Source organism: Nelumbo nucifera, chromosome 2 (genome assembly GCF_055504915.1).
Source record: "Nelumbo nucifera cultivar China Antique chromosome 2, China Antique-T2T, whole genome shotgun sequence".
NCBI lineage: Eukaryota > Viridiplantae > Streptophyta > Magnoliopsida > Proteales > Nelumbonaceae > Nelumbo > Nelumbo nucifera.
This window is the reverse complement of record NC_142650.1, coordinates 17073128-17097037: the sequence shown is the minus strand read 5'-3', so window position 1 is coordinate 17097037 and position 23910 is coordinate 17073128. Positions and strand designations below refer to the sequence as shown.

Sequence of the window (23910 nt, the reverse complement as noted above, 5' to 3'; positions counted from 1 at the left end):
ACCCGACCAAATCGACCAACCCGAGTCGATCGGGTTTTCATCAGCACGGCTCGGTTTCGGGTTGTGCAAATTCTTAAACCGATGATTTGGGTCGGTTTCGGTTTTCACACAAGAAAACCGAAATCGACCCGAACTGAACCGACTTAGTTCCTAGTTCAAACATGAAGTTCCAAAGCTCATTAGGCCACTTAGTTTTTGAATGGTTGCAAGAAACTTTGGATTAGTGAATAGTGATTAATGAACAATTTTTGTGATTAACTTTTCATTTAAATTTTATCATAGGAGATTGCTGAAATGATGTTCAATTTATGACTGTTTTTAAAATTAGCAAGATTTTATCACAGGGATGAACTTAGAACCGAAACCGACCCAACCCGACTCAAACCGACCAGGTCGGTTTTGCTTAACATTGGGTCGGTTTCGGTTTCTATGTCAGGTAACCCGACCAAGTCGGATCGGTTGGAAAAACCACAGTAAACCGACCCAACCCAACCCGTGAACAGCCCTAATTGCTATGTCCCATATCACTTTATCAAATATCATCTGGCTATATAATCAACAAAAACTAAGACAAAGCAGCAAGTGCCCGGATTGGATAAATGATAAAAGGTTCAAAGTATTTATACGTATCAGTCGATATGTATGGTGCTGATGGGTTTTTAATATGTTTTTTATAAGAATTGTATTGGGTCAGCCATTGGTTCAGAGGATAGTCGCGCTTTAAACCAATCTCTCTAATCAATTTCGAAAAAAAAAAAGTAAAACACAAAAGAAAAAATACCAACACAGGTCACAACGTATCGGCCCGTATCGATATTTAGAACTTTGTATGATGTGACAAACTAAAACAAGTTCCAAATTCCAAACTCAAACAATACGAGCCAAAAAGACAAAAAGAAATTAGATTTATTATTGCTAGCGTTCCTTCTTTGAGTTCAAACACAAACAGGTATCCTGATAGGATGACCATGGCCACCCAAAAGCGGCCTCCGACTGGAGAGTAATGCAAGCATGTACAAATCCTTCACTCCACCAAGCAAAGAACAGAAATTATTTTCATATATTTATAAAAAGAAAAGGGCTTATTCGTTGGCTCAAAAAATCAGACAGCTAAAACATTGTAAAAAAATGGTGATATTTTCTATTTTCAAGCCAATAAATGATGAACACATTAGATTGTTCATTGTCTATTTAGTGAGAACCCATTGGATCACCCCAAAGATTCATGGGTGTAGTCACATTGAATAAACCGTGCGTGAGCTGATTTGCCCTTTTGGATTCATTATTAAAAGAAAGTATCTAAAGAGTAGTTCTTTTTGAGGTTTTAAAAGCCAACCTGAAAGGGGGTTGAGGTAGGGAGATCCTCTGTCCTCCTATCTCTTTTTACTTTGTTCTTAAACTTTGTTTACAAATCTTACAGAGCTTGCTATTCAAAAGAAAATAAATGGCATTTCAATTATCAGAAATTGTCCAATTGTCTCTCACTTGTTTTTTTTGTAGATGATAGTTACATATTTTCTAAAGCAAAGATGGGGGAAGGGCAAAGTATATTGGATGCTCTCAAATCTTATGAAGAAGCCTCAGGGAAGCAGGTAAATTTCTCTAAATCAGAAGTTTTTTTTCAGTAGAAATTTGCATCATAAACTGCAAAGGCTATTGGCAAGATTTCTAAAAATGAAAAGAATAGAATCTCCTTCTATATATTTAGGGCTTCCCACAAAGATTTGTAAATCAAAGAAAACCCTCTTCAATTTCTTAATTGAAAGATTTGGAAAATTGTTCTCTAAATGGCATGAATCCCTACTATCTCAAGCTGGGAAAGAAGTTTTGATTAAAGTAGTGGCTAGTGCAATCCCAAACTACACAATGTTCTGTTTTCTCCTTCCAAAGGAAGTGTGTAATGAACTAAAAAAATCCAAACTAAGTTTTGGTGGGGGGGAACAAAAGAACAGAGGAAAACACACTAGGTCTGTTGGGAGGTTCTCAACAAAAATAAGTGTGCAGGAGGGTTGGGATTTAGGGATCCATATAATTTTAACTTGGCTTTGTTAGCAAAGCAAGCTTGGAGATTATGCAATGAAAAAAATAACCTATGGGTTAAGATTATAAAAGCCAAATACTTAAAGAGAATAAACTTCCTAACTGATAGATTGCCTACTAGGGGTTCTTGGGAAAGGCAAAGTATGGTAGTAGCAAGAGAGGTCCTCCAAAAAGGAACTTGTTGGGCTGTAAATTCTGGTACTAAAATTAGAATATGGGATGACCCCATGGTTAAACCAGATTGAGTCTTTTAGAATTATGGGGCCTAGGCCAAATAACCCAAATATGATATGGGTTAAAGACATCATGGTAGAGAATAGTAGACAATGGAAGACAAAATTGGTTGAAGAAAATTTTGAGGAGGCTATTGCTAAAAACATTATGGGTGTAAATTTAGCTAGAGGAAACTGGGAAGATAAACTTAAATGGACCTATCATCCGAAACGACTATATATTGTTAGAACTAGGTACTATGCCCTAGTATCAAATAGTAGTAAGCCAACCATTGAGACCACAAACCCTGTCATTGTAGTAGATATAGGGAAAAAGCAATGGACTAAAGTTTGGAAAGCAAAAATTGACCCAAAAATAAGAAACTTTATTTGAAAATGCTTACAAAATGCTCTAGCAGTGAAAGAAAACCTATATAAAAGAAAACTTTCTAATAATAGCATTTGTCTAATCTTATACATTGCTTATTTGATTGTGAACATGCCAATGCAACTTGGTTTGGTTCCCACATGAATTTTCTGGGATTAAGGGGTAGACCTTTTACTTTTTTCAATCAATGGCTCTCAACTTGGTTGGACTTGTGCTTAAAAGACAGAGACAAAAAAGATGAACTGCTTCCTTTCTCTTTTCTATTACTATGACATATCTGGAAGGCTAGGAATGGTAAAATATTTTAGAATGTAGACCCAATTCTCAGAGTTACCCTTGCTATTTCTTACAGGATGTGGCGAGAGAGTGATGATTTCTCAAGTAGAATTGCAAGATTCTTCTCCTCAACATCCAAGCCAGAGTGAGGAGAGATGTTCTTTTTGGGAAGCACCAGGAGCAGGGAAACTCAAGATGAATGTAGATGGGAGCTTTTTGTGTCCTGGAAATTCAGATTTTGGTGCAATTCTAAGGAATGCTGAAGGAATAGTGATAGCTGCAGTTTTTGGTAAATCAACTGCTTCGTCTCCCATTCAGGCAGAAGTGATGGCGATCCTCAGCAGTCTAGAGGTTTTTAGTATGTACAAGGAGGAAAATATAACTGTGGAATATGACTGCCAAACCCTGGTGTAGGCTTTGAAGACAGGAAATTTGGATATGGCTTTGGACGCAAATTTTCTGTGCATGGATATTAAGTTACTAACTGCAAATTAAGCAATCTCTTTTTAATCATGTAAATAGATCTTGTAATGTTGCTGCACAAATGCTAGCCAGGAGAGGTCTAAAAGAGTCTGAGTTGTTTGTCCATGATCCACCTGGGTGGATCCAAGATTTGGCCAACCAAGACTTAATTAGACCTTAACTTATGATGTTTTTTGTACTTTGTGTTTAATTTAATGAACTTTATCTTGCTAGTTTCTACCAAAAAAAAAAGACCTAAAAATGGAATCTTTGTGACCATCGGTTTCTGGGTCAAACAGTTTGAATGGTTTGGCTTTAGGTTTTTATGAGAAAAGGGAGGTTGTGGTTGTTAGCTGAGGAAAAAAAAAAGGGAGAAAGAAAGAAGAAAAGATGGAAAGAAAGAAAGAAAGAAAGAATAGAAAAGCAATAAGAGAAAGAAAAGAAAGAAAAGAAGGAAAGAGGAAAGAGGAAATGAGGGAAGAAGGAGGAGGAGGAGGAGGAGGATTCAACATTCACCGGCGATGATGATGGTGACGGTGATGATTCTCTCCAGTCTCCAACCTATGCATTCTTCTTCTTCTTCTTCTTCTTTGTTGTATCTGGGATCTAGTGATCTTAGAGTTCATTCCTCTCTCTCTCTCTCTCATACCCATGAACCGCTGTTTGGGTTGAATGGGTCGATGGTTCAACTGCCCGGGTCAATGGTTCTCTGACCAACCCAACGGGTTAAGGGTGAAATAAAACCAATTGCCTGGATGGTTTTCAAGTCGAACAGTCCAACCGTCCGAATCAATAACGGTTCAAAAACAATGGTTATTTCTATTCTCAAATAGAATAAAAAACAATTTTTATGAGCTGCCCTGCCTTGCCCTTTCGTAGAATTGTAGGTGGGTTTAAACGTCTTAAAGTTAAATATTTTTGAAGCCTAATTATAGAGCTGCAAACAAATCGGATACAATTCGGATAGGGCCAGGTATGTCCAATCTAACCCAATAAGAATCTAAGAGATCCATAAATTCAATCTCATATAAAAAAATATTTGAATTAGTCGGTTATGTCCAATTAGAATCCATTTTGATTAAAATAGCAATAGCTTAATATAAAATTAGTATAAATCTGTAATTGTATAAAGCATACACTTGCATTGGCTCCATGCAAATTATAAAAGTTAAATCAAAATACATATATTACTTAATTGTACACGTGCTCTTACACTAATTTATAAACTTTATATAAGTCCCAAATTAGAATTAATTCTAAGGATTTTAAATACTAGAGAATTTCTACTTGAGAAAATCGTATCCTATCTTCTTACGAAAATGCATCTAAAGAGTAGTTCATTCTATTCTCAAATATAAACCTTCTTCCTAATACACATTATCCACTTTTCAAACAAAAAATAAATAAAAAATACCAACTTCAAACACATGTGGTTACCTATAAATGACAAAAATGGTAGGGATCACACCATTTGCTCAATAGACTAATATAAACTGCAATCATGCTTATAACTTTGTATGTGAAGCAGAGCTCAGATGTCTTATATGTACAAGAGAGCTAGACAAATGATAGTGATAATGCCCAAGAACATGCACACAGCCATAAGAGCAAAGCATCCTTGCATATAAAGGTGCAAAGCTGAAAAGCAAGGGAATCTCAGGGCCTGTTTGAGAGGGCTGAGCTGAAAATTTAATTAAACTAGTTCAGCTGCTTTAAAACCCTTAGGTTAAACTATTCAAAGAAGCTGAAGTGGGCAGTCCTTCAAATGACCGACAACTGACAGTGGCTCGATCTTCCCCCAAATTGGGGCTCCAAGTAGGTTATTGAAATAAGAGCAGAAGACCCACCCTTTCACCAATTAATTTAAATTTCAATGTTAGTTAAGATTATAATGAAAAACACTATTATTACTACCACATTAATTATTCATTACTGCCATTTTATGGTTATTAGCAGTAATGCTATTATGTGCACCAAAGTGCCTTGATAGTTTGGTTTGAAATCAACCCCCCAACAACCAACATCTTCTAATTACGGTTTCATGGAGATTTCCGACTTTGAGAAGGTAAGGAGGTGTTGGGTAATATGAAGTTATTAACAATATGAAACTCATTATATGTTTAGTTTGTTAAGTCAACAAATATGGTTGGGAAATGTTTTTCAAGGATAATTTTTATTTTTGTTGTTTGAAAGCAACAACTAGAGGATGCTTCACAGCTTATTCATCAAATCTCTAACAACTAACCCCATATTCTTTTGTCTCTCGTTCTGTTGTCCCTTTTAAACTCCACCCGTGGAAATAAGGATGCTTACTTGCTTAGGCTTCCTTCCAAAGTTGGTACATTAATTTAGCTTTTCTTATATAGATCGTACATTAATGTAGCTTGAATCTCCCTCTTTAGTCCTTCTGAGGTCATTGTGAAAGGGCAAGCCATTGAAGCAATAGTTGTCATGAGTTTCCGAGTTCTAAGAGTGGATGAATCATACATAATAATAATGCCGTACGGGGTTCGAAAATTAGGTCATCCATGAGAGATACTGATGTGATGCCTTAGAATCCATGAGAGATACTGGTTTTGGCGTATCTGGCAAATCGATATAACTTTTTAGTGTTTATTTATTTATTTATTATTATTATTTTTTTGCAATTGGTTCAAGGGAATCGGTTTAGGCCTCCTCCACACCCTGAACTGGTCAGACCCTCGATATATCCACTGTAGGGACGTATCGGAGGGGTCCTAGAATGATACGTATCAACCAATACGGGCCGATACACGTCGATATTTTGAACCTTGCTAAGAACATAAGGTATCTTCACTTGAATGAAACACCTATAAACAACTAGAAGTCACCAAACCAGGGCAAGAGACTATTATCAAATCTTTAGTTTATCTCGTGATGCCACATGGCTTTTATTAATACTCATTATTATTGAAGCTTACTTAACCAATGTTCCTAGGTTTCAAAACAAATGCTTCATAGGACAGCAATTCTTAGTGATTTTTTATCAAGCATAGTGCCAAAAAAAAGTAGAAAATAAATAATCATATCTTATCTGTCTCGGTTGGCATCTTGTCAGTTTAGTTCTGGATAAACCCATCTAAGGGGGTGTCATTTTTTTGGATTTTGAGAAGGGAGAAATTGACCAAGAAACCCATGTTCTTTTTTAGATTTATGTGGGGACCAGGGAAAGTTTATTTTCCAAAGTATTACTTACTCGGATAAGTGATAGCCATCTCCTAGGTGGATAGATAACTTTACCACGGGGGAAAGTTACAAATACTTGAATGGGGCAAAAATACCTCTACCTCTTTTAATAATAGATTTTTATGGGTAAAATGGTCATTTCCTTATTTACATGAAAAATAAAAGAAATGGGTAAATGTACTTACCTGGGAAAAAGTGTTTCCAAGAAAAGACTTACCTGGATAAATAATTTATCAAAAAACGAACAGAATCTAAAAGTTATCCAAATTGAAGTAATTCATATCCAATAGAGGCCCCAACTACAGCATCCTAACTTCACCAGCTGCTGTTGTTGAATAGATGTTTTGTTGAAAGCATAGAGTTTTGTTTGGTTGCATAGACTATGAACTCAATTAAAACTCAATGGGGCCAGTGATGTATTGTAATCTTGTACTACCATGATAGTTTCAGGTCAGTGTCTTTTTTCCGTCTTTTGGGGCAGTTCGCATTTCTGTCTCTGAAGGAATTGCATCTCCGTGTTTTCATGTCGTGCAAAATGAACTTGTTTATTATTTTTTTGGTAGAAAAAGCATCTATATAAATCAAGGTAGAATTGATTGCTTTTAACTCTGAACTATTTCTGCAATCAGCTGAACAGGCGATCTGTAGTTTCGAATAATTATGTCTACAGTTTTCGAATATATATATATATATATATATATATATATATATATATATATATATATATATATATATATATATATCACAAAAAAAAAAAAAAACTTCAAATTGGTCAGAGAACCTCTCGAAGGAAGATTACCAGAGAAGGAACTCTGGAAAAGAGGCCACCAATAGAGAAATAAAACATAGAGAAAGCCCCATCCATTTCTATCGTTTCAATTGTTTGCATGGGAACGAAATAAAACAGGGTCAGAAGCCTCGAAAACACCTTGTACTTTTGTTATTTCATTTATGCGGTGACAAAAACGTAAAAGAAAGAAGAGATGTGTTTCAACTTTCAATTGATCTGGGCATCCGTCCAAGTGAGAGTGAGAGTTCAAAGTTCAAACCCGCATAAGCACAAGGATGGGCTCTCTGCATCAAGAATGTGAGTTGAGATCTTCTGCCAATAAAACACGTTCCAATCCTCTACCAACTTGATCTAACACCGTACATCTCACCATGAGACTGGGACCCACCATGTATGAGATCTGCACTGTAAAATCATGTTAGTAGAGGATTGGAATGCGTTTTATTGGCAAGTGATCTGGACTCTGAAAATGCTAGTTCGGGGTGCAATTCAGGTTGGCCCAAGTTAACATTTTACACAGATTCGAGATAGACTTTCCGTCCAGGTCCATTCAGAAAACCCAACTCAATCCAGCTCAAGTTGCACCCATGTCTTACTACCGCTAAGCTTAGTAATTGGGTCAAGCATATAACACCCCATTCATACATAGGCCGAAGCCACTACAGCAAAGCCCGTGGGAATTCGAGTTTGGATTTTCTGGTCCTCAAGCTGGTACCAAAACCCTGATCTTATTTTTCGTGTTGGGCACAGGCCTAACCCTTAAGTAGCCTGAGCCAGATCTTAACCCATCACTAACCCAACCTGAGTCCTGTCCAACCATACACTTACAGACACACATGCGTAGATATGTACATGCATAGTGCATATATAAAAAATATATAAATTTCTTATTTAAAGGTTTAGATTATCGATACTAAATAGGTTTATGCAACTGTATAATACATTGGGCCTAATAGGTCCAGATAAGCCCAATTGATCAGTCAAACCCCAGCAACCCTATGTCAAATTTCGGTCTGATTGAACAGATTAGACTTGACCTTAGACTTATTCCAGACTCAAGACCTGTGCCCAATTCTTAAAACTGGGCCTGAGTTGATCTTAAACCCATCAAGCACCCCGGATTTACACCCCCTCGGGCCTCGGCACATGAATGAGATGCAAATGCAATATGATAAGACCCAGTTGGCAAGGTTAGTGGGTTAATGATGACAAAGATACATACGGGCCCATTGGCATTCAACAAAGTTCAAATCAGCCCCCACAAGACTACTCCCCATAACGTCCAGCACATCCCGCTGTGTTTCAAATGATGACATTATCATTTCGAGATGTTCTCAATACACGACTGAGATATGCTGTGAGACATTGTGGGACAGTCTTGTAGGGGGCTGATTTGATCTTCATGCGGGAAGCCAGCTCTTCCCCAATCCCCACAGGTTTAAACTCGTGCCTAGAGGGATGCCAAATGACCCCACCCTACCCATATGATCTGCCGAGTGAAGTCTCATGGGTAGATGTGGGGTGTCAGATCATATTGATAGTGTTGGAACATGTGATGTTGGCAGAAGATTCGGAGTCCAACAAGTGAACAGCTGAGTCATTAAATTTCTGAGATCAAATCAGTCACCCACAAGATTGCCCCCCACACTGTCCACAGCACATCTTTGCCGTGTATTGGAAACATCTCTGCTGTGGGACATTGTGGGGGTGGGGGGGGGGAATCTTGTGGGGGCTGATTTGAACTTAAAATTTTTTTTTTTAAATTATTTATAAGCCTTGAAATTAGTATCATTGTGTAACAACTTACAAAGAAACGTGGATTGAACAGGTGTCGATTCTTTGTAACTTGTAAAACGTGGAGCCGTGGCAAGTTCGGATTAATCATCATAAACGTTGCAAAAGACAATTTGGTAATAATTCTAGCAAAGAAGGGTATTATTTGTCTTTTCAATAATCAAAAAGAGACAAAAAAAAGGGAGAGATAATGCACCTGATTCGTCTGGAGACGAGAGGTTCAAAGAGACTGCAACTTCTTAAATTTGCATTTCTTGCAGCTACTTTATCCGAAAAGAAGACGAGATGAACGCTCTCAAAGCCATCCAAACCCCCTTCTCTCCCACTCTCAAATTCATCCAAACCCCCTTCTCTCCCACTCTCAAATTCATCCAAACCCCCTTATCTCTCACAATAAACGTGTTTGTTTACAAAAAGAATCATCTGACCAAGAAGAGGATTTCCATCCTTCCTCTGTCTAAGGCCTCTGACGCTGGATCAGAGTCCTCCCCCCCTCCCGAAGGAGATGCCCGGAAGCAAGAACTACTTGCTAGAATTGCGATGCTTCAAGCCCAGAAGGTCCGACTTACAGATTACTTAGATGAGCGCTCTGCTTATTTGACCCAGTTTGCAGAAGATGCTAATGCTGAGTTTGATGAGATTGGGGAAAATGCTCTCAAGGATCTTGATGAAGCCGGGGCACGGGTCCGTTCATCTTCCCTTTTTATGTCCATCCAATGCATAGGGAGCAGGGGTAGTTTGCCAAAAACTTTTCCTTCCTGTTGATAACCAGTTCTTCGCTTTTTGATTAGCAGATAATGGAAAATCTTGAGAACCGGATGCAAGCCCTCGAGGAAACTGCGGCATCGAACAGACAGGAAATTGCGAAGAATGAGAGGAAGTTAGTAGAGTTTGAAGATCAAATGGAAAAGGACAGGAATGAAGGGCTGTTCTTCAAAAATCTGAGGCAGAGAGCACCTGGACAACGAGCTAAAGCAAAAGAGGAAACAAAAAAGATTAGAGAACTTACTAAAGAAAATGCTGGATCGAAAATCAGGAGGAGCATTTATCTTGCATTAATAGCTTTGTTGGTCATTGTCATTGCTGATGCTTTGATATCTACTTCGTTGGATTGGAGAAAAGTTGCAGTTTTGGGGGCTATTCTGGTGGGTTTGTTTGCTCAATTCACCTATGAGCAGATGATGTCATCAACATCAGAAAGAACAAGAAAGGAAGAAGAGCAAAAGTGAGGTAGATGAAGAAAGAATAGCAGAACCAATTCTATTATTTTTCTACCTGAAAGTTTCAAATGGTAGTAATCATGGATTAATATAGCATGATACAATAGACCCAAGTGAATTCTTACTCCTTGGGCTTGATACATCAAGCTACTTTTGCTTTTGCATCATCAAGAGTCGATCTTGGCAATGTCTCTGTAATTACCAAAATCATGTAACTTAGTTACCATATCTGATGCTTCCAATTTCATTGTAATTATGAACAAAGAAAGAAAAGTGGCTTTACAAGTACTAGTTTAATCCTGAATTGCTGAGTTGCCGTTTTATGACAGTGGAGGAAATAATTAAAATACAACTAGCACATCAATCAGGTCAGGATGTTTTACTCTGGAAACACTCAAACTCCCATACATTTTCAGTAAAATCTGCTTACTTGTGTTTTACAAGAGAACTACCCTCTGCATCCGCACAAATGATGCCATGGAGGTCTATCTGGAAGCTGAAAGTCCCATTCAGGTTTCAAATTTTTGCTTGGAAGCTATATTGCAATGGCATTTCCACAAGAGACAAGATGTACTTCTTAAAGGAAGATGGCAAGCTATGCTTACTTTGTAATACAGAAAAGGAGACAGCATTTCATCTCTTTTTCAACTGCCCTTTTGCAAGAGCAGTATGGACAGGCCTCCATATAAACCTTAACATAGAAGGATCTTCTCCAACATTGTTGCATATGCCATTTCAACAATGGATGATGCATCACACGTCAAATGTTCTATCAAAATATGAGAAAAATAAATATCTTCATGTTGCTGTTATTGCACTAAGACTCATGTGGGATGTGTGCAATAGAAGGTTGCATCATAATATAACACCTGATCTTTTGTAGGTTATCAGGAAAGCAAAATATTTTGTCATAAATAATGCACAACCTTCAACACAAGGGGTGATGACTATTCAGGACATGGGTCTCCATCCTCATAATCCATCATATACCCTATTCGTGGATGGATCCTTTATGCATTCTTCAAGTCGAGCTGCCAGCTCTTATGTGTTAATACAGAATTCATGTAGGGTTATAGCAGCAGCAGGACATAAAGTCTCAGCTCACCATCCCCAAGAAACAGAATGGAAATCACTCATGTTAGGGCTCCAGGAAGCCAAAAAGAGAAATATTAAAGAGCTATAAGTATTTTGTGATCCACAAGCAATAGTACATATTGTGACTACACCTTCTGCTATTCAGGACTGGAACCAAAAGTTGTACAGAGATAGGGTAGTGGAGCTTCAAGCCTCTTTTGTTATAAGTCAAATACACCATGTAAACAGAAGTACAATGGTTTAGCTCATCAATTAGCAACTAAAGCATGTAAGAGGGGAACAGATTTACTACATCAATTACCCCTCAATGGCCTTCATGTATCATCTTTCAAAAATCTAATTTAAGGTATTTTTTCTTGAAAAAAACAAAAGATGTGGCCCATAATAGAGTGAAACAGCAAAAACAGGATTACAGTGGCTGACCCCAACTAGTTGTGAACTTGTGATAAAGCATGGTTGAGTTGAGTTGAGTTGATCCAATTCAGTGACTTGGAGGAGCTTCAAGTTTTATTTGCGATACCTAAAAAAGAAAGGCAGGTTTATAATTTCTGACAACAATAGGCCTGAGATCATGTCTACACACCAGGAATGCATGTGGTACCTAAGGTGGGAATCCAATACGAGTCCACATTGTATCCAAACATTACCCTCTTTGTATGTAGCAAGTTTCATTTGGCATCCCTGTCACCAGGAACTTTGACTGGGTAGGCCCAGAAAGGGCTTAAACCAGCTACCAGCCAAATTGCATGTATAATAAATTGTTATAATAACAGTTTCTTGAAATAATACAGTATCCTTTAGGAGTTTATCCGGTCAAGATAAAATACCTTTGATGATTCATTAGTCAGAACCCCATGTGAAACAAGGTGAAAAGTTCCCTTACTTGACCCAGGGCATTGAAGTGCTAGAAACATGCTGTAGACCACTGAATACCAAGCTGTGCTTGACAGAACATCTTGTAGACAACCAAATACCACAAGCTCTGCTTACACCTCTGTCTTGATGCCTGCACAAATAAGAGTTTGGTATGCTCTTTTCAAGAGGAAGATCGCCAACAACTAATTTGTAACCATTAGAAACCAAATAAAGCATGCACTGAAAATTCCAATTCCCAACCTGTAGAACTTAATATACAACTTAAATCGCTTTTGTAGGATACCTTCTAGAAACATGTAAGCAATGGCATGTGAGCTATCAGAAAACATCACTAATGTCCACAGTTCCTTAAAAATATGATCACTTGTTCTTCACGTCCTTGAAATTGGCATACTCATTTTGAAACGTTCTTTGACAGAAACTGCACATGATAAAAGTAATGATAGGATCATCTCCAAGAATTTCCCATGATGTAGAAAATCAGACTCCACAAGCTGCAAAGTCAAGTTTTCACGAACTCATTGCACTATGTTTCTTTTTCCAACAAGAGCATGTCAATATTGATTACTGCTCTAACCAGTATACTCCAAGTAATGGCAGTTGGAATAACACCCTGGGCCAAGGCATTTTCCAATAACCTCACAGCATCAGATACCCTGTTAGAAGAACAAAGCCCATTAAGAGCTATATTATAGGATATGATATCCGGTTGCATCCCATCTTCTAAAATTTGTCTCCAAATCTCTGATGCCTTTTCACATTCTCTGGATTTGTAGAGGCCGTCCATTAGGGTGTTGTGTGTCACTAGATTTGGAGCACACCTCTTCTGTTTCATCTCTGAGTAGACCTGCAATGCTTCTTGCACTTTGCCTGCAGAGCAAAGACCGTGAATTAGAATGTTGTGCATAACTACATCAGGCTTTAAGCCCTTATCAAGGACTTGACCCCACAAATGGAGAGCCTCTTCTATCTTATTGTCTCGGCAGAGTCCATCCATCAAAGAGCTATAAGTGACCAGGTCAGGCTTCCAGCCTTTCCCCAGCATCTCTTTCACAAGAGTGGAGGCCTCACCAAATCTTTCTGCCTTACATAGACCATTAATGAAAGTGTTGTATGTAACAACAGTAGCAAAGCAACCATTACTGACCATTTCCTTAAAAACCCAGGCTGCATCTGCAAGTTTAGAAGCTTGAATAAAGCCGCTAATCAGTGAATTGTACATTTCAGAATTTGGTTTACAACCACGTTTCTTCATCTGATTAAAGACAAAAACTGCTTCATCTAATCTCCCTTGTCTGGATAGACCAGTAACCAATGAGGAGTAGGCAAAAACATTTAGATCCTCGTTTCTATCTTCTGCCTCCTTCAGAACCTGCAATGCCTTGTTTGAGTATCCATTCTTGCACAACCCATGAATTAAAACACCATAGGTTGTTGAGTCTGGAAGGCAACCATTTTCTGGTAAAAGTTCCCAGATGGAAATTGCTTCATCTACCTTTTTATTCTCAAACAAACCCCTAATCAATATGTTGTAACTAACAGTGTTGCAACAACTCGCCTTCTGCATAGATTCCCACAATCTAAAAGACTCATTAATCTTACCAGATCGACAAAAACCATTAAGCAGTGCGTTACAGGTGACTACATCAGGAGCCAAGCCACTATCAATCATTGCCATATAAATCTTTGAAGCTCCATCAACATTCCCTGACTCACATAATCCATGTATCAAAGTGCTATAAGTAAATGAATCTGGGCGACGCTCATTCCTCATCATTCGAGACCATATCTGTACACTCTCGTCAAACTTTCCACATTTACACAAACCATTAAGCGTAACATTGTATGTGACGACGTTAGGATAAACATTCGACGCTCTCAACAACCTCTCCCAGATCTCCATAGCCTTCGAGACGTCCCCGACTCTAAAATACCCATCAATCATAATATTATAGCATACTACATCAGGAGAAACTCCTCTATCGAACATTTCATCGAACAGCTCCAGTGCGTCCGACAACTTCCCGCTCTTAGAAAGGGCACTAATGAGGGTACCATAACTAAAGGCGTCCGGTTCGAAGCCCCTTCTCCGCATCCAATCTAACAAACCCTTGGCCTTATCAAACCTTTCTCTCTTACAGAGAATCTTGATCAGAACATTGTAAGTCTGCAAATTGGGAGAAATCCCAACCGTTTCAAAATACGCGAGAAACGACTCGACCAGGTCCCACTGGTTCGAACGAACGAAAGTGTTGAGGAGGGTATTGTAAGATCGAATACCTGGGTGGCAACCAAAAATTTCGTCCATCCGCCGAAAAATATCTAATGCTTGTTCGGGCATCGAATTCTCCGAGTACGCTTTGAGGACCGATAAAGCAACGTCTTCGGAGCACTTGCATCTCTTAACACGGATGAGTTCGACAACTCTGGTTATATAACCAACGTGTTTCGAGTCGGCAAGTCGACGGATGATGTGATGGAACACGGCAGGAGTGTGTGCGTAACCCGGATGGTGAGTCGCCGACTCGAAAAGTGAAAGAGCCGAAAGAGTATTCTTCTCTGCTTTGAGAAGTTTCAGAAGGTACTTCGCATGAAGAAATTTGGGGAACTCGGCCATCGAATAAAAACGAATTTTCAAAATTGTTTTTCATCTTTATGGCATTTTCTGTTTAGCTATGGTTGTCCAAGTGTGGTTACAGTCCACTGCTACCGGATAAACGATCGAAGACGACTGTTTGATTTCCGGCGAGTAGAGGATTTGGGAGGAAGAAGAAAACTCACGACGGCTTCCCTGATTTTAAAGCTTTGAAGAGGACAGAGGGAGGGAGAAGCGAAAAAACCAGAGGTGCAAGGGTAACCATGGCCGGTTCAGACCGGATTTACCATCAGTTGGGGTGGGTGCCAGCTCGGAAGGCGGGCATTTGTGTATAGTGGTAGTTTTTGACATTTTGTATGTTTATAATTGTGTGGTGTAAATCAGAAATCTGGATTGGGCCTGTCCGTATTTTTTCGTATAACCGTGGACTCAGGGTCCAATGCGGCCCAGATCCCAAGCCTGAAAAGAACGACCCAATTAAAAAGGCTTAGAGTCGAACTTTGAGCTTAAAAGAGCAAGAGCAATAGCAATACAAGTGTGTTGAATGTAGATTTAAGTTTTAGGGTTCAATAACCAATCAAGTGGTTATTTATCAAAATCACAGGATGTTTTTTTTTATTGAAACCTCATATTCCATTCATTCAAGAGATTGGTACAAAGAGATGCTAACCAAGCCAAATAAAGAATAGGAATACATTCTCAAGAACAAAATAAATAGATGGAATTAGGAGAATCATAAGAACTTCTGCAACCAAAGCAAAGCAAGGTGAGTTAACATCACTAACAGAAGTGGATAAGAACATCTCCAAACCACCATAACTGGCGAGCAAACTAACAAGAGGAATTACCAACCAAACCGAAAATTGATAGAGAAAATTACATAGCTACAGTAACTTCCAACCGCGCCAAAAAAAAAATTGTAGAAAGACACATCATCTGTAACTGCCATCCAAGCACACCGAATAACTGCTAATTGCAAGTTGTTTTCTAAAGAAAGCCGGAGAACTGTAACATCCATCCACAACGCTGGAGAATGGAACGTCCATTCATAATGCTAGAAATTGCCAAAAAAAGTTGTAACTACCATCCGGAAAATCGGAGAATTGAAACTACCATCCAGGACGTCGAAGTACTATCACAGCCATTTAGGATGCTGGAAAAACACATAAACAGAGAATGAACTATCGTCGGAGCATTATCTCGACCATCTAGCATTATCTTGGTCAACTAGGACGTCAGAATGCCCGGAGAAAGAAATCAAACAAAGAAAAGCATAGAAGATGAGAGAAACTGAGAAAAAAAAAAGGGATGATCCTCGAGAGATCTCAAGAGAAACAAAGATAGATAGATAAATATAGAGAGAGAGAGAGAGAGAGATGAAAACATAGGAGAGGGGAAACAAAGAGCTCGAGAGAGAAGGGGGGAAAAGCACAAAAAAGGGATAAACAAAAAGCAAAGGAAAACTTCTCTAGGAACAGAGAGAGACAAAGCGGGGGGGGGGAGTCACCCCTACCAAACAACTCTACGGCGGACTTCTGCGCTTCTGAGAGATCATAAGATGGTTTTTATTGCTCAAAACCCTTCCATTATCATATCTTTTTTGGCAGCATAGATTTTAAAACATTATAAAGGGTTCAACTATATCGGAAAGACATGATATCCAAAAATTTTGTGACAAATCAACCAGTATCATAAATGTGTTAACCAATCAGTGAAACACTGAAATTTATCAAAATTCAAGGATAGGTTTTGATTGATCAAAACTCTTCCGGTATCATGTCTTTCCGGCATCACAAATTTCCTCTATATATAATATGTAGCATTATATAATGCAAATATTGCAGGCTAGGCCATGCCTGAAGTGTTAGGCCCATAACTGACCTATAAATTTTCAGGCTTGTTGCGGTCCTGCCATTTTGCCAAGGTAAAAAATGATCACCCCTGCTCTAGGATAGTTAGATTAGGTTAAAGTCTAACCCAACCGTAAGAGTTGAGAGTCCAATCCCAATTCCATAGTGGATCGACTGGACCTAAAAATAACTTGAACATGGCTAGCTCAAGCCCGAGGTTATTATTCATTTTCTGCAGTCGGTGTGAATTGGGAAAATCTATGCTTCTAGAAAGACATGATACGGGAAGTGCTTTGATCAATCAAATTCTCCCCTCCTGGTGATTTTTGATAAATACCATCTGATTGCAGAATTCAAATTTGCTATTCACATGATGCTCTTCATGTCCACCTTATAGCATATTGTCGTGCATTGGGAACATTTCCCCATGAATAACAAAATATGATACAACATAATAAAGTGTTCTACACATACAATCCCAAAAGGCCAAGTTATAGGAAGAACAACAAAATGCTAATCATCTGGTTGATAAGGCCTCTTGCTGGTTGTAGCGGAGACTTGGGATTGAATCCTGACTGCACCTAAGTTGGGGGATGGAAAGAAGACATCACGCTTACATTAAACATTTGTAACTTGAAGCATTTATTACCATGGGGTGTCAATCTCTGTATTATTATTTTATCTTCTAATTGGGATTCAAGGAGAGGGAGGTTTTATGAGAGAGAGAGATCCATTATTCAAATTCCAAGATATACCACCACTCTTTCTTGAACATTAGGTATGTAGCCTGTAAAGGGCAGTTAGTGATTAGCCAACAAGCTCCAAATGATGCATAGTTCTCTCTATTATAATGAAAGCTTCTTATTTTGATTACAATATGCAAAATTTTGCATTGTACATGTTTGTATTTGCACTTTAGCCTTAATTTCACCTTGCCCATGAGCTCATCTCAATTAAAGATTTATTTATCTTGAAAGAATAAATCACTTCCAAGTACCTTTTTGTTCAGGGACATGATGCTAATACCAAGTTAATTTGCAAGTAGTTATTGGAGTATTCTTTGCACATTTGAGTTAAGTAATGGCAAAATCTATGTGTGTTCCATGGAAATTGATGCACCATAGTTCAAAGGTGAAGTGAATTATGATAAAGTAAAACATGAGCCAATAAAAAGTAAATAGACTATGTAACATCTTTAATGAGTTGGAATTTAACTTATAGCAAATATTCAAAATGGACAGTGACATTTTTAGCATTGTCAAAATTCTTTATGATAAGTACATATTGTGAAGCATGAATTCGTGAAAAGTAAATAGACCATGTGACATCTTTAATGTGATTGGTTAGAATTTTGATTTAACTTGGAACAAATATTCAAAATACACTATAATTAGACTCTAAAACATATAACTGATTTCTCAAAAAAAAATATATCTAATCAAAAGCAAAGGTGTTCAACATTGATTTAAGATGCAAAGCTTTATTGATAGAGCATTCTCCAAATAAAATAATATTACGTGTAAACAACAAAATTAATTAATGCTAATTTCCATTATGACGAACTCAAAATCATGAATATTTTCGTGTAAGATTCAAGAAAAATAAGATACCACAGTACAAGGTGTAAGAAGATACAGGGAAATAGAATATCACTGTCTTAGCCCTTGTTGAGGCTTAAGAGTACTTAAGATTCCACTAACAACAATCTCGAAATTAGGTGTCGATATGTAGTGAAAACTCAAAAATAAGATTGCAAGTTTGGTTGAGAAGCCTATAACTTGCATTGCTCTAATTAGGAAGTTCCACTCACACTAGCATTAAGGTTTGGCTAAGTCTAACTTTAACATAAAAACACCTATCCATTGTTTTACATTATTCATAGAATGAACCACCATATAAACAAAAACTAGCGGGGACCCGTGTGATGCACGGTATTTATTAAGCAAAAGCTAAATAATAGAAAGGGTAATTTACTAAAATACCCCTTATAGTTTCAATGATTTACTAAAATCTACCCTATAGTTAGCATTTTACTAAAACACCACTTATAATTTGCAATGGATTTAATCAATCTTCCCCATTAGATGACAGTGGAAAATGATAATGTTGACTCTAATGTTCATTTAAACAAATTTAATCAAAAGAAAATAAAAATAAAAATACAATTTTTGCCCTTAATAAGATACGGGCAACCACTCTATTGGCTATATTTGGTCAATTTTATTTTCTGTACAAAAAAATGTTAAGGGTATTCTTGGAATAAAAAACTATGGGCCTCATGGCAAAACAAACACTCCTTAATGAAAGGTTGATTAAGTAAATGAGCTATCAAATATATGGTAGGTTTAAGTAAATATGTAAAACTATAAGGTGTGTTCTAGTAAATGACCATAATAGAAACACATAAGAATATACAATTATTTTATATTTTCAACATTTTAAATAATTAATAATAATTCAGATTTATATACTACTTTTAATAATTTTTATTTATAATACAAAAATAACAATAATTAATTTCAATTAGGTTTATTCATCAAACTGGTGAAATCGACCAACCTGATCAACTCGACCCGAGTTGATCGGTTTTCTAGTATTTTTGGTCGACTTTGGTTAAAAAATTTTCCAATTTGACCAAGTTGGATCAATTTCACTTTGGCCACTTGTAAATTGACCAAAATTGAACGACCTAACCATGGATATATATTAATATTTTATATTTTAAATATAATTTTTAATATGAAAAGTGGAAAATTTTCCCATATTTCTTAGTCTAAAATGTTTTATATCATAAATCTAATCTTTAAAAATTATTTTTATTAATTGCATTGTAATTTTTAAAATTTAATTTAATTTTTAAGTTTAAATATTTTGAATTGATTGACCAAACCAAAAAATCAACCCAAATCGATACAACTTGAGTGGACCGATTTTCACAAAAGGCCAGTCAGTTTCAGCTAACCAACTCCCCAACCTGACTAGGTCAATTTGTTTGGCCAAATAGCCTACGACCAAACCAACTCATAAATTCAGTTAAATTAATAGTCTCATCTCTGACAAATAACAATAGTTTAATCTCTTGAAAGTTTTCTGTTAAATAACAAAACAAAATAAATTCATACATAATCATTGAAAATGCATTTATCACAAAAAACAATAAATAATTACTGAAATATAATAAATACAGATTAAGAGTTTGAAATTATTATTAATAAATATTATTTTTTTGAAATTTTTTTCTTGAATTATTACTTGATATAATTGAAATTATTTGTTTACAACATTAGGTAAAAATATTAATTTATTATTAATTTCAATATTTGTTATAATTATTTTTCTACTTTTAGATTTTTTTTTAAATTTATTACATAATTTATTTATTTTAACTATTTAAAATCTAGTTATGTTAAATATTTAGTTATTTAAATAATTAAATAATATGTAAAATATTTAAATTTTAAAATATTAATTATTTCTTGAATTTAATTATCTATAAATCATAATTGATACTATTATTACATAATTTCATTATTATTTTTGTAATATATTAAATTATTATTATTTTCAATATTATGTTATGATTATTTTTCAACTTTGATGAATTTTTTATAATTTATTATATAATTTCATTATTTTAACTATTTAAGATATAGTTATGATAAATATTTAGTTATTTAGATATTTAAATAACCTATAAAATGTTTAATTTCTTTTATTATTTGAATTTTATTTATTTAAAGCTATTACATATTATTAAATATTTGAGAAATATTTAAATTGATAATCCAAAAAAACATAATTTAAATTGTTAGTACATAATTTTGTGATATATTTTGTAAAAATATAAAATTATTTTTTATGTTTTTAACGAATATTTTAAAATTACTATATAATTTTGTTAGAATATTTAAATAATTCTTAAATTTTTTAATCCAATTTTTTCTTTAGATAGGTATAGATAAAAAGTAGGGGAGAGGATAAATAGGAATTAGAGATAATTTAGGAAAGAAGCTCTCTACTAACTAGAGATAATGGATTTTAATAAATGCTAACTATAGGGTATACTTTAGTAAATCATGAAACTATAAGGGTATTTTAATAAATGACCCTTTTTATTATTTGCGATGGATTTAATTAATCTTCCATTTGGTGATAGTGGAAAACGACAGTGTTGACCCTAATGTTCATTTAAATAAATTTAATCAAAAGAACTTAAAAATAAAAATACCATATTTGCCCTTTATAAGACATGGGCAACCATTTTGTTGGCTATATTTGGTTAATTTTGCTTTTCTGTACAAAAAAAATTGTTAAGGGTATTTTTGGAATAAAAAATCATGGGCCTAATGGAAAAACGAACACTCCTTAATGAAATGTTGATTAAGTAAATAAGTTATAAAATATATGAGATGTTTTAAGAAAATGAAAACTATAGGATAGTTTTAAGTAAATATGTAAAATTATAAGATGTGTTCTAGTAAATAACCCTAATAGAATCACATAAGAGTATACAATTGTTTTATATTTTCAACTTTTTAAGTAATTAATAGTTATTCATATTTTATATACTACTTTTAATAATTTTTATAATACAAAAATAAAAATAATTAATTTCAGTTAGGTTTATTCATCAAATTGATGAAATCGACCAACCCGATCAACTCGACTCGAGTTGGTCGATTTTCTAGTATTTTAGGTCAGCTTTGGTTCAAAAATTTCCCAATTCGACCAAGTTTGGCATTTATAAACCAACCAAAATCAAACGACCTAACCATGGATATATATTAATATTTTATATTTTAAATATAGTTTTTAGTATGGAAAAGCGGGAAATTTCCCATATTTCTTAGTCTAAAAATGTTTTAAATCATAAATCTAATTTTTAAATTTATTTTATAATAATTGCACTATAATTTAAAAAAAAAAATTAATTTTTAAGTTTAATCAATTGAACCGACTGACCAAACCAAAAAATCGACCCAAACCGATACAACTTGAGTGGGTCGGTTTTCACAAAAGGTCAATCGGTTTCAGTTGGCCAACTCCACAACCTAGCCAAGTCAATTTGGTTGGCCAAATAGCCTACGATTGAACCGAACTAACTCATGAACACTCATAATTTCAGCTGAATTAATAGTCTCATCTCTAACAAATAACAATAATTTAATCTCCAACAACTATTGAAAATTTATAGCAAAAATACACAATTATTGAAAAATAATACAATAATTACTGAAAATATATTAACTTAGCCAGTAAATAGTATAATCTCAAATAATAGTTTAATATCTAATAAATATTAATTAATAAGTTATAACAAAAATACAATAAATACAATAAGTACAATAAATTAAATTTAAAAATTTCACTAATAGTAGTTTAATCTCCAATAATTATTGAAAGTGTTCTATTAAATAACAAAAAAATAAATTTATACATAATTGTTGAAAATACATTTATGACAAAAACAATATTTAATTACTGAAATACAATAAACATTAATTTTAGTATATATAATTATATAATAAATATAGATGAAGAGTTTAAATTATTATTAATAAATATTAATTTTTTTGAAAGTTATTTTATTGAATTATTACTTGATATAAGTGAAATTAGTTATTTACAATATTATGTACAAAATTAAATTATTATTAATTTCAATATTATGTTATAATTATTTTTATACATTTCAGAAAGTTTTTAAATTTATTACATAATTTCTTTATTTTAACTTTTCAAAATCTTGTTATGTTAAATATTTTTTTTATTTAAAATACTCAGTTATTTAAATACTTTAATCATATATAAAATATTTAAATTTTAAAATATTAGTTATTTATGGAATTTAATTATACATAAAATCATAATTTATACTATTATTACATAATTTCATTATTAATTTTGAATATATTAAATTATTATTAATTTTAATATTATGTTATAATTATTTTTCTACTTTAAAGAAACTTTTTAATTTATTACATAATCTCGTTATTTTAACTATTTAAAATATAGTTATGATAAATATCTAGTTATTTAAATATTTAAATAATCTATAAAATATTTAAAATTTTTTGTTATTTGAATTTTATTTATTGAAATCTCTTACATATTATTAAATGTTTGAAAAACATTTAAATTGATGTTCTAGAAAAACATAATTTAAATTTGATAGTACATAATTTCATGATATATTTTGTAAAAATATAAAATTATTTATTAGATAATTTCATTATTTTAAATATATTTATGATAAATATTTATTTATTTAAGTTTTTAAATAATTTATAAAATATTTATTTTTTTGTTATTTTTAATTTTATTTATTTAAAGCTATTACATATTATTAAATATTTGAAAAGCATTTAAATTGATAATCCAAAAAATCATAATTTAAATTGTTAGTACATAATTTCGTGATATATTTTGTAAAAATATAAAATTATATTTTGTGTTTTTAATAAATATTTTAAAGTTATTATATAATTTTGTTAGGATATTTAAATAATTCTTAAATTTTTAATCCAAATTTTCTTTAGATAGATATAGATAAAAAGTAGGGGAGAGGATAAATAGGAATTATAGATAATATAGGAGAGAAACTCTCTACTAAATTAGGGATAATTGTGGAGATAAATATGAATTAGAGATAATTTAGAAGATAAATAGGAATTAGAGATAATTCTAGAGAAAGTGGGGGAGGTAGTTTAGGATAAATTTTAAGAGAAGAGATTATTTAGGTTATTAGAAAAGTGCATCTCATTGGTTGTTTCAAAAATGACATAGAATAAAAAATAAAATAAAATATTTTTTAGGGCATTGCCTCAATCTAGCTATATATTTAGTGAAAAATAAGATTAAATTTGGTTGAGAAACCTGGAACTTTCACTATTCTAATTAGGAAGTTCCACCCACTCTAACCTTTAGGTTTGGCTAAGTTTAAAAACACCTATCCAAAGTTTTAAATTCTCCATAGAATGAACCACCTTACCTTATACACAATAATATAGTTGTTCGCCCATTCAACCCTTTGATCAAACAATTCTTCAATAGATTTTAGATCATTGCCTCAATATAGGTATAGATTTTGGTGGTGTTTGG

General features: G+C 34.2%; 2 protein-coding genes across 8 annotated transcripts; one reads left to right on the top strand and one right to left on the bottom strand.

Annotated features, from left to right (window-relative positions):
• The first annotated feature begins 9252 nt into the window (after window positions 1-9252).
• Window positions 9253-10690, top strand: LOC104597001 (8-amino-7-oxononanoate synthase). The gene is made up of 2 exons (XM_010258362.3): window positions 9253-9853; window positions 9964-10690. The coding sequence occupies exons 1-2, from the start codon at window positions 9455-9457 to the stop codon at window positions 10396-10398; spliced, it is 834 nt and encodes a 277-aa protein (XP_010256664.1). The 5' UTR covers window positions 9253-9454; the 3' UTR covers window positions 10399-10690.
• Window positions 9868-15293, bottom strand: LOC104597000 (Pentatricopeptide repeat (PPR) superfamily protein). 7 transcript variants are annotated; one of them, XR_016083100.1, is made up of 5 exons: window positions 12086-12305; window positions 11908-12004; window positions 10445-10581; window positions 10179-10337; window positions 9868-10006 (listed from the first exon to the last, which is right to left on the bottom strand). XR_016083100.1 is itself a non-coding variant. In XM_088899352.1 (1 exon), exon 1 carries the CDS (start codon window positions 14975-14977, stop codon window positions 12887-12889), a length of 2091 nt encoding a protein of 696 aa, XP_088755478.1. In that variant the 5' UTR covers window positions 14978-15293; the 3' UTR covers window positions 12639-12886. The 7 variants fall into 7 exon arrangements, 1 of the variants encoding a protein (XP_088755478.1); XR_016083097.1 differs by lacking the exons at window positions 9868-10006; window positions 12086-12305 and adding exons at window positions 12312-12490; window positions 12644-15293 and having other exon boundaries at window positions 10198-10337; window positions 10515-10581; XR_016083101.1 differs by lacking the exon at window positions 10445-10581.
• Between the last annotated feature and the right edge of the window lie 8617 nt (window positions 15294-23910).